The sequence below is a fragment of the Dasypus novemcinctus genome, chromosome 5, assembly GCF_030445035.2.
Source record: "Dasypus novemcinctus isolate mDasNov1 chromosome 5, mDasNov1.1.hap2, whole genome shotgun sequence".
In the NCBI taxonomy this organism is placed as follows: domain Eukaryota; kingdom Metazoa; phylum Chordata; class Mammalia; order Cingulata; family Dasypodidae; genus Dasypus; species Dasypus novemcinctus.
Genome location: NC_080677.1, coordinates 117,971,720 through 117,990,490, shown reverse-complemented (window position 1 = coordinate 117,990,490; position 18,771 = coordinate 117,971,720). Strand labels below are relative to the sequence as shown.

At 42.2% G+C, this 18,771-nt stretch overlaps 1 protein-coding gene across 2 annotated transcripts in view; it reads right to left on the bottom strand.

Annotated features, from left to right (window-relative positions):
* TRIM24 (tripartite motif containing 24) overlaps positions 1-13,014 on the bottom strand; it is a 140,008-nt gene extending 126,994 nt beyond the window's left edge. Inside the window, exon 1 of one of the 2 annotated variants that reach the window (XM_058297435.2) lies at positions 12,272-13,014. In XM_058297435.2, the coding sequence (XP_058153418.1) occupies positions 12,272-12,629 (358 nt within the window). In that variant the 5' untranslated portion in view covers positions 12,630-13,014. The remainder of the gene's footprint in view (positions 1-12,271) is intronic. The other variant, XM_058297436.2, reaches the window with a different exon arrangement.
* Between the last annotated feature and the right edge of the window lie 5,757 nt (positions 13,015-18,771).

Below are 18,771 nucleotides of genomic sequence, written 5' to 3'. Positions count from 1 at the left end.
GCGGCAACTGGCTACTGTGTATGCTGCCTTGCAAACTATTGAACCAATCACTGACTCTCAAAAAGTAACGGTTTACACCTTGTTACCCAGAGCAAGTTGAATGCAGTCATGGGTGACAGCCCCCCCCCTACTGGAGTTCCTCAAACTACTTTAGCAAAATGGGGGCCTGTTTGGAACAACAGGTGGCCTTAAGTACCAGCCCATTAGCCATGCAGTTATACTCTTTTAGACCATTTCAAGAGATGCCAGCACCTATCGGGTAACTCAGTGCCTGAAGAGCCTAGCCCACATAGAAAAAAGTCAACCTTCCATATCAAATAAGGCGTGGTATGTGGATGGATCCAGTCAAAGAAACCCCTCCCAATAGACTGCCATAAAGATAAAGCTAGATACCGAAGATACCTGGTCTAAAAAGATATCTGGTTTAAAACCAGCATTGGACAAAGCAGTCAATGGCTTAGTTACCGGCTGTGTAGACAGTCATTATGCATAAACCTAAACCTTTAAATATCTGTACTGACAGTTAGGCAGTATAGAGAGGGCTGACCCTATTGATTACTCCAGTGGTTAACCCAGAATTAGACTGTAAATAGTCAACCAATTTAAGAGCAGCCAATGTAAAAAAAACTTATGAAAGCGTGGTACCCATGTTCAAGTTACTTTTTTATCATGTACCTAAACACCGGCCGCAGTATTATCCAACAATGTTGCAGATACCTTAACTAAAATACGTACATTACATACTAAAAAAAAAAAAAAAAAAAAACTAAGTGGTTACATAAACATAATGGCCATGTTGGGCCACATACCCTTTTACAAATTGCCCACAGATATGGCATACCTGTTTCCAAAGTAGAAGCAATGTATGCTAGTAAGGTGTGCTTTGCATGTGCTACCAATGCCCCTCCTTTATCAGCTTTGACTCAAGAAACAAACAGGAGTAATTAAAAGGAAGAAAATCAACCTTGTAGCATTGGCAGGTGTTTTTAGGGCCTTTATCTTCTTCTTCAGAATATGCCTTTACGGCTATAGATACCAATACTGGTCTGCTGTTCATGCACCCCACTAGAAAAGCCACACACGAAAAAACATTATTCAGACACAAGAGCTTTTAAGTGCCCATTATGAAAAACCATTAAGAGTAGCCAGTGGCAGAAGGCCTCACTTCACTGGTTTTGAAGTTAAAAAAAAAATAGGCAAAAATGCTAAATATAAGGTAAACCTTACATATTCTGTACAGGCCACAAGTGGCTGAAATGATTATGTGTTATAATGGTCTAATTATGCATTATAATGGTCTATTAAAAGAAAAATTATGAGTTCTGGCCCCAGGAAGCCCCACAATGAAAAAATAAGTTTATCAAGTAAATACCACTGTTCGCCTTTTGAATGAACAGCTGAGGAGAAGAGATATTCACCCTTGAACCTAGTAGTAAAGGGGTAAGCCTTTCCAATACATATTCAGATAGAAATGATCCACTAGAAAAACCCCGTATAGAGGATGGCAGCCTTTTACTACCCGCACCCCAAATGTTAACACCAAGGCTTAAAAAAAGAATAAATATAACCCTGAAAAATATTAACTGAAGCCCCCTCTTTTTTGCCTTAGGGAGATGGGTTAATCCGAGGTTTACATGTACAGCCTAAGGTTATTAAATGGCCATCTCCCTTGTGTGTATACCTCTGATACCTGGTGAACTGCATCCATCACAGGATATGATAGGACTTACTTTAGTATACTCACCCCGGAAAGAAACCCCTGGCCGCTATCCTTCTCTCACAGAATGATCATATAGCTTCCATTCTGTCAGAAGGCAAGGAATTACCTTTAATGGTATCTGAAGTTTTTTTGTCGTTTTGGCCAAGCTAATGTCGGCTAATAGTCTGGTTTCTTGAGCGCATACCTATGCACATGTCCATAATGTTTCCCATTGTTGGGTATGCACCAAGCTTCCTGTGGATGCAGCTGGAGAACTACCACAGCACACACATCCTGCTACGGCAAGCAATTGGACATGGCTTCAGACTACCAAACAAAATACTTCTAAATATGAGGATGTAAGATGTGAAGTAAAAAACTACTGCAAGAAATACGAAGAATTCCCCTCCTCCCATTGGGTATGCCCCATCAAAATAGATAGGGTTGGTTAGCAACAGTATATGTGGACTTGAAAGATAAAACACCATAATGCATTGTTTAAGCAAAATTTTGGAAATTCTCAGTGGGAAGTGGGATGAACTCATAAATCCCTACTTAATCGTTGTGGGAAACTGGCTTACCTATTTGTTGCTTCCTGTCATCATAAATGTTGCAGTTGCTTCCTGTTATTGTAAATGTTGTAGTTGCTTCCTGTTATTGTAAATGTCGCAGTTCTGATAGCAAACAGCTGCTCATTAGTTTCCAAACAATTACCACGTGGAAACTAGAGTTGAGGCTCTCAGTTCCAGAAGCTGTGAAATCCCCTGGTTCCATCTCTGCTCCCTCTCTTATGTCTTTCTTTCTCTCCTTTTATTTCTTCAGTTCTACATTACCTTCCCTTTGTGCAGACCTATTGCTAAGCTGGTCTCAGCAAACATACTGTGGTATCTAATGTTACCAAATATTGGTGGAATAGACAAAAATATGTACATGTTAAACCTACTGATAAGCTTCCACGGGGATACCTTTAAGTGTGCAGCAGACACGGTTGGCCTTACCTACCTGCTAACTGGACTGGGTGCAGTATGTGGGGCCGACCATATATACCAGAATAGATAACTTCTCTGCCAGAAACACCGCAGAAATAAGATACAGTATACCATCAATGGCACTGTCAGCAAAAAGTTGCTTAGTGGTTTTACCCTTTAGCTCTTTTCTTACCAAACAGTACAGCTATCAAAGTAGAATTAAATATTGAGGCCTTAGCTTAGCATACTGCACGAGCCCTTAATCAAACCCGCCAAGTCTTAACCTTAATAATAGATGAAGCCACACAAATAAGGAAAGTTGTCTTGCAAAACCAATTGGCTTTAAACCTTGTAAGAGCTGCACAGGGTGAAACTTGTGCTCTAATACATGTAAATTGCTGTGTATGTATCTCTGACAATAAAAATTCCATAGCTAAAGCTTTACAAAAAATGAATAGAACAGTGCAAGCTATTCAAGCTTTATCCCAAAACCTTTACACCAATGGCGAACCTCTTTAACCACACTTAGCAGTGGATAATAACTGTGTTAGGTGAAATAGCGGGTATATTAGTAATATGCTGATATTCCTTATATTATTATTTTAGTCTCTGGGCCCAAAAAGTCACACTGTGGCAAAAAATACCCCTTAAAACACAGGCCATTTAAGGGGTAGAATGTAGGGTGGACAAAGCAAAGCAATTAGACTGCGCAATGGCCGACTAGGAGCTTCCAGCCATACATATCTGGTCAAAACTGAGTCAGCACACTTATATAATGTCTTATGTAATCCTCATGTGTGCACTTACATAACCAATTGACTTGTGGCCACCTTTGTGTAATAATGTTTAAAAGCCGAGGGATAGATCACTGGGAAAAAAATTGTAACAGAATAAAAAAAAGTGAAAATGATTAAACCATGAGCACTCTACAGGCTGCCTTGTGCACTTTCTTTCAATTTGCTACTGGACCAAAGTATCCATCACCAGCTGAGCAACTCAAACCCAACAATCAGTCTAGTGTATATCTGAAAATACAGGAATAAAATGTGAGAAAGGGGACAAGACCATGAAAGAAATTTTGAGAGATGTGTGCATACAGGTGAGGGTTAATTTGGTGAGTTTTTCAAGAGAAAATTAAAAAGACAGAAATCTAAAGATCTAGAGAATCAAAGTTTGCAAGTTACCCATATTTGGGAATACAAAAATATTATAGCAAAATTAAAAATGGTCTTCTGACATGAGCTTCCATCCAGAACGGAGTACTAGAACTAAATAAGCTGTCCTGCATGAGAAACTATTTAACAGCAAAGTATACAAGAGGAAACTGTTTTAAGGCAATGGATAATAGGTGATGCAAGACTCTGATCCATGAGAAAGGAAACTCATGAAGTAGGCCCTAAAATTGTACCAATTCTCTGCCTGGGGACTATTTTCTGATCATGGTGCAGGAAGCTAGAGCCCAAGTAGAACAAAGAATCAGAGATCAGAATTTAGGTCCATGAACCAGCTGGAATAAGCCAAAGCATTGGGGAGAAAGGAGCTGTGTAAAGGAAGGGCCAGTAGTCTAAGAAAGTTGTTCGGGAAGTCAAGGACACACTCAGCCATTTCTGAGCCTTCTCCTATCCCCTTCCTTTCCCACTCGTTTTTGTGCAGGTGTTTGTTATGTTTCCACACCTGCTTGTTTGCATGCAGGCGTTTGTTGTGTTTCTATGTAGCAAGAGACCACAGGCAACCAAGGGAGGTATTAAAATCTTAACTAGTCCCAGCTGTCCGTCAGGTCACAAAGTTTGCTTATTGCCAGAAACTCCTCCTGTAGTGCATAAAAGCTCAGCACTGAGTCAGTGCAGGTGTTCTTCACCTCCAGATATGAAGTGAAACATGAGGTGCTGCTAGGAAGTTGGCCACCCCTGGGACCAGCCAAGGTGTGATCTTTTCCTCTGCTCTTTTGTTTTTTTTTTTTAAGATTTATTTTATTTATTTCTCACCCCTTCTCCCCCACCACCCCATTGTCTGCTCTGTGTCCATTCACTGTGTGTTCTTCTGTGTCAACTCGCATTCTTGTCAGGCGGCACTGGGAATCTGTGTCTCTTTTTGTTGCATCATCTTGCTGCGTCAGTTCTGTGTGTGTGCGGTGCCACTCCTGGGCGGGCTGCACTTTTATCGCACAGGGCAGCTCTCCTTGTGGGGCTCCTTGCACATGGGCCAGCTCACCACACAGGCTGGGAGGTCCTGGGTATCAAGCCCTGATCTCCTACATGGTAGGTGGATGCTCTATCAGTTGAGCCACATCTGCTTCCCTCCTCTGCTCTTTTGGATCCTTTGTGCTGTGCAATAAAGCAATCACTTGCTGGGATCCTCTGTTGTGCCTGAGCCGGTGTTTCCACAATGCACCACCATATAGCAACTCTCGCCACAAACGCTTTCTTCAAGTTCTTGGCTGAAGGCTACTACACATATGCAGAGTGAGACGACAAAGCTTACCAGAGAGCTGCTGGTTAAGGGAATGAAAGAGAAGCAGAGAGGTCAAACAGGAACAAAGAGAAAACAAGAAGATGACAGTCTTATATTCAGTCATACCAACAATTACTTAAAATGTAAATGAACAGTTAAAAGCAGAAAGCCTAGATTTAAAAAGCAAGATACAACTATATGCTATCTGTAAGAGGCCATAAAAATGTTTCAATTCTCTGCCTGGGGACTTTAAATATAAATGATGAAAGTAAAAAGATGGGGAAAAATATATACCATTCAAGCAAACAGCATAAGAAAAATATGCCAAAGCTATATTATAATCAAAGTAGACTTCATGACAAAGTAGTACTAAAGATAATGAAACGGAATTTCGTAATGCTGTAAAGAGCAGGCATTCATCAGGAAGACAAAGATCCAAAATACCTGTAGCAAAAACTAAACAGAGTAAAAGAATAAAAGGCCTTTATGAAAGAAATAAAGAGACTAATCCACAATCATGATTAAAGATTTTAACATTCCTCTCTCCATAATTGACAGGACAAGTAGGGGGAAAAAATCAGTAAGAAAATATACTTGTACAACAGTATCAACCAATTTGACAATTACTAAACACTACACTCAACAACTATAGAATCTAAATTCTTTTCAAATGTGCACGGAATGTTCACCAAGACAGACAATATGCTAGGCCACAAAATGTCTGAAAATAAATTTCAAAAGCTTTAAATCTTAGAGAATGTTTTCTGACCACAATAGAATATGATATCTAGAAAATCCCCCACATACCTATAAGGCAATATGCTTTGAAGTAACCCTCGGTCACAAGAAAAATCATGAGAGACATAAAAATATTTAACAGAATGTTTAAAAAAAAAAACAAAAAACACAGCATATCAAAATTTGTTTGAGGCACCTAAGGCAATGTTTAGTGGGAAAATTCAACCTTTAAAGCAGAAGACAAATGACAGATAAAATTAACAAAGCCAAAATGGCTGATAAGTTCCCAGTAACAGTAAGCAAAAGAGAAAAACTTAATTACCAATAGAAACAAAGGAGGGACATTACTACAGATCCCAAAGACATAAAGTATAATATGGGAATACTGTGAACAAATTTACACCAATAAATGTGACAACTTAGAGAAAATGGACAAATTTCTTCAAACAATTTATCAAAAGGGATTCAAGAAGAAAAAGAAAACCTCAATAGCCTTGTAACTCTTAGAGACTCTCACTTCCTAATCAAAAACCTTCCTATAAAGAAAAAATTCCAAGCCTAATGGACTCACTGGTGAATTCTGTCAAATATTTAAGGAAAAATTAATACTAATTTTATAAAAACTTTCAGGAAATAGTGGTGGAAAGAACACTTTGTACCATACTTTCAGGCCAATATTATCTTAATACCGGAATTAGATAAAGACATAAGGAAACTACATAACCAATATTTCTCACGAACAGAAAAGAAAAATCCCTTCACAAATTAAATCCAGAAATATGCAAAAAATGATAATACATCATGACCAAACTGAGTACCTCCCAAGAATTGATTTAACATACTAAAAACAAATCAATAAAATTTACCACAGTGACAAAATAAAGGAGAAAAACCACATGATCACTTCAAGAGATACAGAAAAAGCATTTGACTAAATTTATCACCCAGTCATGATAAAAACTCTAAACAAACTAAGAATAGAAGGCAACTTTCTCATCTGCTAATGGGGACATCTATAAAAAACTAACATAGCTAATATATTAGTTATGATCTACTGAATGTTTTCTTCCTAGGAGGAGGAAAAAGGCAAGGATTCCTTCTCCTATTCAATACTGAAACTCAACATCTATTTGAATAATATTTGTAATAATCCTAGCTAGTTTAACAAGGGAAGAAAAGGCAAAACTATAAAGAATGGGGGAAAAAAGACTATATGTAGGCAACATGGTAATATATATAGGAAGTCCTAAAGACTACAAAGAAATACTGGATTCAATAACTGAACTTAGCAACATAATGAGATACAATCAATTGTACTTCAATATACTAGCAGCAAACAATTAGAAATACAACCAAATAACATTACAAACAGTAATAATGCTCCCAGAAGAGAGGAAGAAGCCATGAGAGCTGCCATATGCATTATTACCATGTAAAAGAAAAGCAAAGGACCAGGGATCACTGGCAGCTGAGAAAAAGAATATAGAAACAGAAACATGTGTATGTACAAACATACACACACACACATATGTATACACACATATATATACACGCACCTCATGGGCAAAATACTCTTTTCAATAAATGGTGCTCTAATGTGGTTAAAAAGGGGGGGCCTCAACCAATACCTCACACGAAATTACTCAAAATGGATTAGAGATATAAATATAAAAGCTAAAACTATAAAAATACTTGAGGTAGGCAAAGATTCTGTAGAACACAAAAATCACTAACTATAAAAGAAATAAATTCATTAAATTAACTAAAACCTTCAGTTCTTCAAAGGGCACCATTTAAAAAATGAACAGTCAAGTCAGAGAGTAGGAGAAAATATTTGCAATACATGTATCTGACAAAGGACCAAGATACAGAATATATACAAAGAATTTTTCAATAAGACAAATGACCTAATTTTTTTAAAACTCTCTCTGCAAAAGACCTAACTTGGAATTGCACCAAAAGAGATAAAAGAATGGCCAAAAAGCACAGGAAAAGATGCTCATCATTATTCATCAGGAAAATGATCATTAAACCATGAAATAGGGAAACGGACTTTGGCCCAGTGGTTAGGGCGTCCGTCTACCATATGGGAGGTCCGGGGTTCAAACTCCAGGCCTCCTTGACCCATGTGGAGCTGGCCATGCGCAGCGCTGATGCGCGCAAGGAGTGCCATGCCACGCAAGGGTGTCCCCCGCGTGGGGGAGCCCCACACGCAAGGAGTGCGCCCGTGAGGAAAAGCCGCCCAGCGTGAAAAGAAAGAGCAGCCTGCCCAGGAATGGCGCCGCCCACACTTCCCGTGCCGCTGACGACAACAGAAGCGGACAAAGAAACAAGACGCAGCAAATAGACACCAAGAACAGACAACCAGGGGAGGGGGGGGGGGGGAACCATGAAATATAAATTTACACTTATTAGAATGGCTAAAACTCAAGGCTGACAATACCTAGTGCTGACAAGGATATAGATTAACTAGAATCCTCGTGTTCCTAGCAGGAAATGACAGAACCAGTATAGAGTTACACTGTCATACAGACAAGAAATACTAATTCCAAATATTTATCCAAGGGAAATGAAAACATCCATACAAAAATTTGTCTAAAAACTTTAACAGCTTTATTCATAATAGCCCCAAAATGAAAACAATACTAATTTCCAATTAACAGGTGATTGGTTAAACAAATTGCACACAGAATACAGACTATGTAAATCAATCTTAAAAACCATGCTTAGCCTAAGAAACCAAATATCAAACAGTACAAATGTACTATCCCATTTCTCTGAAGTTCTAAACCAGGAATCCGATCTGACTGCAAAAGAAGACAGGAAACTTTTTGAGATAATGGAAATATTCTTCATCTTGATTATGGTGGTGGTTATATGGGGTGCATAAATTTACCAGAACTCATTAAACTGTAAACTTAAAATTTATGCAAATTAGTGCATGTAAATTATACCTTGATAAATTTAAACATTTTTAAATGGTCTCATATCTTCATATACATTGGTCTTTTTACCTGATTAGATTAAAAGTACATTGGAAGACATCTTATACTTCTACAATTTTCTACGATGCCGAGTCCTTAAAAGAGCTCAGTAAATTCACTAACGTTATTGACTGGGAAGACACATGCCAAGCTTACTTGAGGATAATGCTTCATATACAAAAAAGAGTATTGATCCTTTGCCATTATATCTTGTACTTATAATAACGAAAAAGTTTTACAATGTTTAATATTCCTCGAAAATTAGTTCGGCTCCCCACTTATGGTACCTAAAGAAAGTCCATTTTCTATGTTCAGCCCTCTTCTATAGATATAAAATGCACACTAAGAAACAAGGTTGATGTAGTCAATCCAACTATAGTTTATGGACACTCACCAGCGTTCCTTTCTACATGTTGCCTTAGAAAAGGACAGGTTAGACCCTGGAGTTTAGACCCATATTCTCAGTGGTAGCTTGATTCTCCTTCCAGAAGGTGTTTTGGAACACTACAAGTACTCTATGTTGGCTAGTAAGGTTATGTCTGAGCATTTGCAAACTGTAATACATTTTTGTTAGAATTTAGCTTTATTTCTCCTTTTTAAAAACGGCATTATAATGAACTTTGTACAAGAGGTAAGCGTTAAGGATTATTTTTTATAAAATTTCACTTATGATAAAAGGATCATCGAAATATTTTATAGAAACTAGTTCTGACAGTATTGAGAATTATTATTCTAAACCTTGGAATTTGGTCTTAATTTTCTAAAGAATCCTCTTATGATCAATTGTATTTTGGAGTATAAAATTGACTGAATTAAAGAAATACTAGGGTTTATTATAATATTCTAGAATCATGAAACCATGCCAATTTAAGTAGAATCAGAATCTGTGGAGAGGGGCCTGGAAATCTAAATTTTTAACAAGTACACCAGGTGATCTAGTAAAATTAAAGCTGGAAAACCCCTAAAGTAATCTAAACAGGAAGAGTACAAACTCTAACATGATATGTGGCCTCAAAAAAACTGTTCTGTTTGCCCCACAATATGGACTTATATATGTATACACTTTCTTTATTTGCAAATACGTGAATTCTACTGCTGAGCTACGTAGAGTTTGCCCCTTTTTCAGTCTCCACCATTTCCTATTACTTTTCCCCCAGGCTCACAGTTCACCATCTCTAATGTGCTTATTAGCCCCTTTAGGTATTACAGTTTGACCCACAATGCCTATATCCACAGTTCTTTAGGATAATGAGCAGAAATCATCAAGCGAACTCCGTTTGCTTTCAGAAGTACAGTCTCGACTTTTGCTTCAGCTTATATTAAAATTAGGTTACAAGGAGAGAAGGAGAAAATATCCAAGATAATAGGACTCAGGATAACATTTTTAAATTTACTGAAAATAACACTAACCCTTTTTAAGAGGGTTCAATTTTAAGTATAATTAAAGCCTTTTTCTTAGTTTTCCACCAGAGTACAAACTAAAAACAGTATCTTCCAATCTAAATGCTTTCCTTAAACTCTTGCTTACAATACAACAAACACGATGAAAAATATTTGGAGATTAGCATTACTTAGAACCGTTTAAAGAAATCTGGAATTGCTAACTTGTCTCAGAATTAAGGATGAGCACTTTTATTACCCATGTTTTCTTTCATTCAGGTCCAAATGTCTCCGCCAGGCACACAATAAATCTTAATTCTAAAGTTATGCAAAATTCAGCTCCCAATTGGCTACTAGCCTACTTAGCCACTTAAAGTTTAAAGAAAAGAAACCATGTGTCCAAAAGTTAAGATCTAAGACTTAGGTTTTACCTGTACTAACTTTCCAATGGCTGGACCACTTCACTGTTTAAGACCAAACTAGTGTGAAGGATCTGTGATTGTACCCGACTTGCAAGTTAACAAAATAGCCTCTCAGAGTAGGATGCTGCTGGAAGACTCATTAGTCACTAACAAAGGACAGTTTATTACTTAGAACAATAGCAGAGGCTAAAGCATGAGCATGTTTTTTTACTGGTTGCTCCAGCCCGTTTCCAAAGGGCAATATGAAGAGGGCCAGTTAACACCTGCACACACAGGAGCTGAGGTTCAGAAAGGAACCCTACCCTTAGGGAACCCCAATCTTTTTATGTGGGCAGTAAGCATGCCTGCCCTTTGCTCTAGAGGGAGACATTATCCTTATTATACTGGACAGTATTCATGCCTGCCCCCTGCTCTGGTGGAAGACGCTGTATCTTCTAAAGATCCTTGAAAAATAGTCCAAAACAAAGGGTGTACACCTCACAGGCAATACGTGCAGAAACAGATTCTCGGAAAAACGTCTCTCACAACTAGACACGGTTCCTAACATACAATTAAATAAAATCTAAGACCACAATCTATTTAAAGCATCAATTTTATATACCACTTGACCTAACTCAATTATTTAATTAGCATTTTCTCAAATTAATTCAACTATTTCCTCTAAAATGGAAACACAAATTAAGAATGATTTCCCAGTCCAGTTACTTCGTATTTTTTAAAAGTGCACAAGTATTTTCAATATTAAAATTTTAAAACCTCAAGTACTCTATTAGAAACAAGTAATTAGAAACAAGCTCATAACTTAAAATGTTTCAAACCTATTAACATCAGCAACGGGAACTATCTGTCAAGAGTCTTATTTTACAGTAAGGCACACTACAAAGAGAATCTAACTTCGACATTTCCAGCTGTTGTCTACAAAACACAGGAAAATCTGCGCCCCAAATCACTCCGGATTGTTCTATTTCTTTTTCCCCTTTACCCTGTAAAAATAAAACCTTCCAAAGAGAAAGACAACAAAACACCGACTCTTGGTTCCTTTGTCCCATCAGAGGGAGTGAGGAGACTGGACACTAAGGTTTCGAATCCAAAACATAAAAGATAGGAAATAAACGGCAACCAACCTGCAATCAATCATTAAAGAAAGTCAGCATCACTTAATCTTCATCCCTCCCTGCCTCCCCCCACCCCGTCCAGCTCAAATAACGTGGGCTTATAGGAGATGATTAGAATCGTATGGACCCGGACAAAGCTCTGGGTATACAGCGGGTAGTAGTTAACTATTTGCATTCGGCCAAGAACCCGACAGAGAGGCTAACAGGCGAGTCGGGGAGGTTTACAAAAAGTGCGGGTCACATGGGCCACCCAACCCTGGAGGAGAGCGCGGAGAAGCAGGGGCGGCAGCGGCTCTGCCAAGTCCTGGGCGCCCACGGAAGTTGCCCGCCGAGCGCGCGGCTCGCCGCCGAGCGCGGGCCCACCATGTCGCCGCCGCCGACACAGACCCTCCTCCTCGCCCCTCCCCCGCCGCGCTCCCCGGGCGCCGGCGACATGACAGCGGGTCGCGCCGCACAAGGGCGCCCGCCGCCCCCACCCGGGCTCCCCCGCGCCCAGCAGCCGGCTCCCGCTCACCTTGGGTGGCGAACGGCGAGGAGCCGCTGACCGGCGAGCCCGAGGCGGGGACGGGCGGCGGGGTCTCGGCCGAGCGCAGCATCGGCGCCGGCAGCATGAGGTAGCGCTGGGGCGCAGGCAGGCAGCGCTGGCAGAAGGAGTGCAGGCAGGGCAGCAGCTTGGGCGCCCGGCTCTGGATGTTCTGGTGACACACGGCGCAAGTGTCCAACAGGTTGAGCCGGGCCGCCTCGCCCCCGCGCTCAGAGTCGGGGCCTTGCCGACTCTCGGCCTCGTTCTCCCCGCTCGGCGCCGCCGAGGGCCCCCCCGCGGCCGCCGAAGCCGCCGCCGCCGCCGCCGCCTTCTCCACAGCCACCTCCATTGTCCTGCCCCCGCCGCCGCCGGGGAAGGGGGAGCGCGGTCTCCGCCCGCCGCCGCCGCCCCCGACGACCTCCTCCTCCTGCTCTTCAGAGGCCGCTCCGTTGACCCTCGGGAAAGGGAGGGAAGGAGGGCCGGGCCGAGGAAGCCTCCTCAGGCCCCGGGGATCCGCCTCCCGGGTGGCGCAGCCGGAAGAGGGGGATCTGTCAGCAGGGACCGCTTCTCGCACCGGGAGGCTGCGCCCCCTCAGCTTCGCCAACCGCCGCGGTGCTCAGCGAATCCGCCCAGCCCACCCTCGCCTCCTCCCTCGCGCGCGCCGCTGCCTCCCGGCTTTTCTCTCCTGCCCCCTCCGGAGCACCTCAGTCCCCGCCCTCCCTCTCCCAGCAACTGAGGCCTCCGCAAGGAGAGCGCGGCCCAATAGCCGCGGCGCCTGGCGAGGGGGCGGGGCCGGCCGAAGCCCGCGAGGCTCAGACGGCCGCGGCGGGAGGCTGGGAGGTGGGAGGGTGACAGTCCAGCCCCGCCTCCCTCCCCGAACTCTGGGAACTGAGGCCTCTGATTGGGCCTTTGTGGATGTTTAGCTCTTCTGGAAAGATTAAGGGCTTGTTCGTTAACCACCTACCACTTAGCGGGGTAGGCTTGTGTTAGCCCCTCCTATGGGGCGGGGCTGCACCCTGCCCACTGCAATGCCATCAACTAACTACTTCAGAAACTCCTATTTTACTTTTATTTTACTACTTACTGGAGACAGGGTTCCTATTAGAACAAGTAAATGCACTGGGAGGATAGAAGGATGTTGACGTGGAGATAGTGAAACGCAAACTAGAGAAGAATCAAAAGAATGGAAAATTATAGCTAAAAAAGACTGGAGGCAGCGTTGATTTTTTGCAACCCGAATTTACTCATTTTTATGATGAATGGTTTTGTATGAAAATTAAACAGGGACGTTTTCTTGCAAGTTGGAAATTTTTAAAGGCTTTCTGCAATGAAGATAAAATTATTTTTTAAATTCATAAATATTTATTTTTCTTTTTTTTAAAAGATACATAGATCACAAAAAAAAGTTACATTAAAAAATATAAGAGGTTCCCTTATACCCCCACACCCCATCCCCACCCCCCTCCTCCCACATCAACAACCTCTTTCATCATTGTGGCACATTCATTGCATTTGGTGAATACATTTTGGAGCTTTGCTGCACCACATGGATTATAGTTTACATTGCAGTTTACACTCTCTCCCCCAGTCCATTCAGTGGGTTATGGCAGGATATATAATGTCCTGCATCTGTCCCTGCAATATCAGTTAGGACAACTCCAAGTACCAAAAATTTCCCATATCACACTTCTTCCTCTCCCTGCCCTCAGCACCTCCCCTTGTACCATCCACATCAACGATACAATTTCTTCCATTGCTAGAGTCATGAAAGTTCTATAGTAGAATACCAGTAAGTCCACTCTAATCATATTTTATTCCTCCATCCTGAGGCCCCTGGGATAGGGATGTCCATCCACTCCACCTCTAAATCAAGAGGGGGCTTAGATCCCACAAGGCTGATGGATGCACTTCCTCTGCTTGCAGTTGTAGACACTCTCAGTTCTCTGGTATGGTGGTTGACCATCTTCACCTCCCTAATAGCTGACCTGGGAAAGTCCAACTACTCCGGAGAGTAGGTGTTGCAACTCTGCTGAGGCTCAACTGAACTCAGGAGACTTGAATCTCTGGACTGGCCATGTGCCCGCTGGGCCCTAAGCCTCAGCAGAAATTAATTTTTAAAGTCAATGATTTACTTTTTAAAAAAAGATTTATTATTTATTCCCCCTCCCCTCATTCTTTGCACCTGTTCCATTGTGTGCTCCTTTTCTTTTTTCAGGACGTACTGGAACCAAACTGGGACTTCCCATGTGAGAGAGCGGCACCTAATTGCTTGAGCCACCTTCACTCCCTGCTTTATTGTGTGTCTCATTGTGTTTTTTCCTCGTTGTGTCTCTTTGTTGCATCATCTTGTTGCATCAGCTTGCTGACTTGCTCCTCTTTTTTAGTAGGCACACAGGAACCAACTAGGACCTCCCATGTGGTAGGTGGTAGATCAATCACTTGAGCCACATTGCTTCCCAAAATTTGTTTTTTATATTTTAAAAAATGGTGCATTTTCTAGGGAATGTATATATAGAAATTGCTTGCAAATAATTGTATTGCATAAGCATGGCATTTTTTCCTTATTTTAAAGAAATAAAAATTAATCTTAATACTCATGTCCAACCAATTCATAACTTTCATAACTTCAATATTATCCCCCTGACTTGTATCAGAAGTTACATGCATTTTCACTAAAAAAAATGCCCAAGTACAAAGGGAACTTGAAGTGTAGGAAGAGGGTGGGAAGAAAAGCTTATATTCAAACATGATTTCTTGTAAGTGCCATTTTAAAAAAAAAAGTACAGCTGAAGTATACTGGACCTTTTAGGAGAGTGATGGATGGGGTCAGGAAAAGCTCTGTGGAGAGATGATCCTGGAAGAATAGATAGGATGGCAATGGGTGAGAATAAATTCTAGAAAATCTTCACCATCCTACAAGACTTTCCAGTCCCCATTTATTCCCCTCCTGCCAGCCTCTTTCCTAAGCAGATCCTCAAATTCAGTCTTCTTAGATGACTCCAGAGTGTAGTTCTAATGAATGATATTAAATGTTTGTTTACTGTTTATAGGCAGGTGGTCCAGAACCATTCTTAGAGAAACAGAATATTGTGGGAAACTGGCTTACATATTTGTTGCTTCATGTTATTGTAGATGATGTTGCAATTGCTTCCTTAAAGGGAGCCTAGGCGGTGTTGTGGGCCTGGGTGCCATCACAGTGCTGAGTCATGGGTGCTGAGTCATGCTGAGTCATGCTGAGTCATGGGTGCTGAGTCATGCTGAGTCACCGGTGCAGAGTCATGCTGAGTCACCGGTGCAGAGTCATGAGTGCTGAGTCATGGGGCAAGGCCAAGGCGCATGCACCTCGCCAGCCTGACTGGCAAGCCCCTAAATTACCATATCCCTATATAAACCCCCTTCCCCTCCTCTTCCCCGAACTCGCCCGCAGATCGCCCATGAGCCTGGGCGCCCTGGCTCTCCCTCCTCTGTCAATAAAGTCTCCTGCTTCTTCTGGCCAGTGTTCGCGTGAGTTCGTAACACAGTCCTCTTCCCCACAGCTGGTTTGCAGCCCCGGCGGCGGTTCCCGGAGCCAGGCAGAGAGTCGCCCCGACAACCCATATCCACGCTGGCAGCATAAGGAAGGCCCTCTCCCCCCGCGGAACCGGTCCACGATCCGCCTTGCCGCGCGGCAACCCCATGGTGCAGCAGACCGGCCACCTTCACTTCCTGTTATTGTAGATGTTACCTTATTGTAGATGTTGCAAGTTGCTTCCTGTTATTGTAAATGATGTTTGTTTGTTTTTTTAAATATTTATTTATTATTATTATTATTTTTTAATTACATTAAAAAAATATATATGAGGTCCCATTCAACCCCACCGCCCCCGCCCCCCACTCCCCCCACAGCAACACTCTCTCCCATCATCGTGATACATCCATTGCACCTGGTAAGTTCATCTCTGAGCATCACTGCACCCCATAGTCAATGGTCCACATCATAGCCCAGACTCTCTCACGTTCCATCCAGTGGGCCCTGGGGGGATCTACAGTGTCCCGTAATTGTCCGTGAAGCACTATCCAGGACAACTCCACGTCCTGAAACGCCTCCACATCTCATCTCTTCCTCCCGTTCCCCACACCCAGCAGCCCCCATGGCTACCGTTCCCACACCCATTCCACATTTTCTCTGTGGACATTGGATTGGTTGTGTCCATTGCACACCTATGTCAAGTGAGGGCTTAGATTCCACATGGGTACTGGATGCACTCTTCCCGCTTCTAGTTGTAGACACTCTAGGCTCCATGTTGTGGTGGTTGACCTTCTTCAACTCCATGTTAGCTGAGTGGAGTAAGTCCAATAAGTCAAAGTGTAGGAGCTGAAGTCTGTTGAGGCTCTGGGCCTGGGTGTCATATTATCAGTCCAGAGATTCAAATCCCCTATATATATCTTAAACCCAGCACCAACTACAATTCCAATAAAGTAGCATGCAAGTCTTGTGAAAAGAGATCCCCTCTGAGTCCATTTCCATCACGCAGAAACACCAGCTCCAAAGAAGGGCCATCTGTCATGGCAGTGAACCCCTTCTGCCATGACCATAGAACCCGTGGGTCTCTTTATCCCTCAAAAGAACCAATACCTGGGGTTGTATCTACCTTATCTGTCTCTTAGACTCTGTTCAGTTGTACATAGGGGTATTCCTTCTGATAACCTCCAGACTCTTTTTTAGAGACTTACAGCCTTATAATCTCATTTCTCCTTTCCATTTCCCCCTTACATTAGGTCAAACCGCTTCCCGAAGTCATGTTATTATATGTAGATAGGTATATTCTGCTGTTCCGCATTGAATCTTTAATTCAAGGTCATTTTCTAGTTGCTTCTTCAGCTGGTATGTGGTAGTGATCCCTCGGTGCCAGGGAGGCTCATCCCCGGGCGTCGTGTCCCACGCTGGGGGGAATGCATCACATCTACACGCTGAGTTTGGCTGTGAGAGTGGCCACATTTGAGTAACATGAAGGCTGTCAGGAGGAAACCCCCAGGCACAATGCTACTCTAGGCCTTGTTCTTATTGCAGGTGCATAGGCTCAAAAGTGTAGCCATTAGTATCAAGAGCCCACTGTTGGGCCCTCCTTCCTTCCTGGTTCTTGCCGTTGCACCTGGAGGATTGCCGCTGCTCTCCCAGGGGTAAATGATGTTGCAATTGCTTCCTGTTATTGTTGATGTTACCTTATTGTAGATGTTGCAAGTTGCTTTCTGCTATTGTAAATGTTGCAGTTCTGATAGCAAACAACTGCTTGCTGGTTTCCAAATAAATACGATGTGGAAACCAGGGTTGAGGCTCTCAGTTCCAGAAGCTGTGAGTCCCCTGGTCCTATCTTTATCTCCTCTCTTGTGTGTGTCTCTCTCTGACCTTTATTTCGTAAAGTTCTGCATTGTCTTCCCTTTGAGGCAACCGATTGCTGGCTTAGCGCAGCAACAGAGACCTACCACAAATTTCTTAGTGCACCTACCAGTCCTTCCATAATTAACCATTCTTACCTGCAGTAGATTGAGTTGTGTACTTTGGGGGCTGGGGAAAACCACAAAAACATGTTTTTAGTTGTAATCTCATTCTATGGGTGTGAACTCATTGTAAATAGCATCTTTTGAAGATGTCATATTTAGTAAAGCTGTGGCTATTGAATCAGGATGAGTCTTAATTCAGTTTACTGGAGTCCTCCATGGGCAAAGCAAATACAAAAACAGAAAAAGAAAGCCACAGGGAAGTGCTACAGGCTGAAAGTCAGTTGGAACCAGGGAGAGAAAGAAGGGGACATCACCATATGATGGGAAAGCCAAGGAACCACAAGGATTTCCAACCAGGCAGAACAATATTGACCCCAGGAGGAATCAAATCTTCCAAACCCCTAACTGTAAGACAATAAATTTCCATTGCTTAAGCCAACTCATTGTTTAGTATTTATCATGGTATCCTGGAAACTAGGAAATCCCTATCTGATATCCCAGCCTCATCCTTACTGCTTTCCCACATCTATTCTATGCCTCAGGCAAGTTGGATGACTTGCAATTTTCTAAACTGTACCACCACCTTTGAGAGAGCTGACAAAAGTTGTTTGGGCTGGAAGAGAAAAGAGTCAGTGAAAAGAGCATGAATGTTAGATACTAGTGAGGATCTAGATGGGGAAGTCACAAATGTTAGAAAGAAAGCTGTACCAGTAAGAGAATAAATGCTCACCTGATTGTGGAGGAGAATAGAATTTTATTAATCATCTTGCAAGAATGGGTGCTCAACCAGAATATGGAGGTTGGTGCGCTGTGTGGTAGGATGCAGCAGAATTTATTCCCTAAACGTGGCATGCAGATCACTTCCCTGTTTCTCCACTGGCTGGGAACTCCAGAGGTTACGGTCTATCCAAGAGATCTAATTAACCCATGTCAGTCTCTTCACCCTGTATTTTTACCCATATAAGGATTTGGCGCTGCCTTCAAACTTGGCACCACCTTCAAAATTGGCA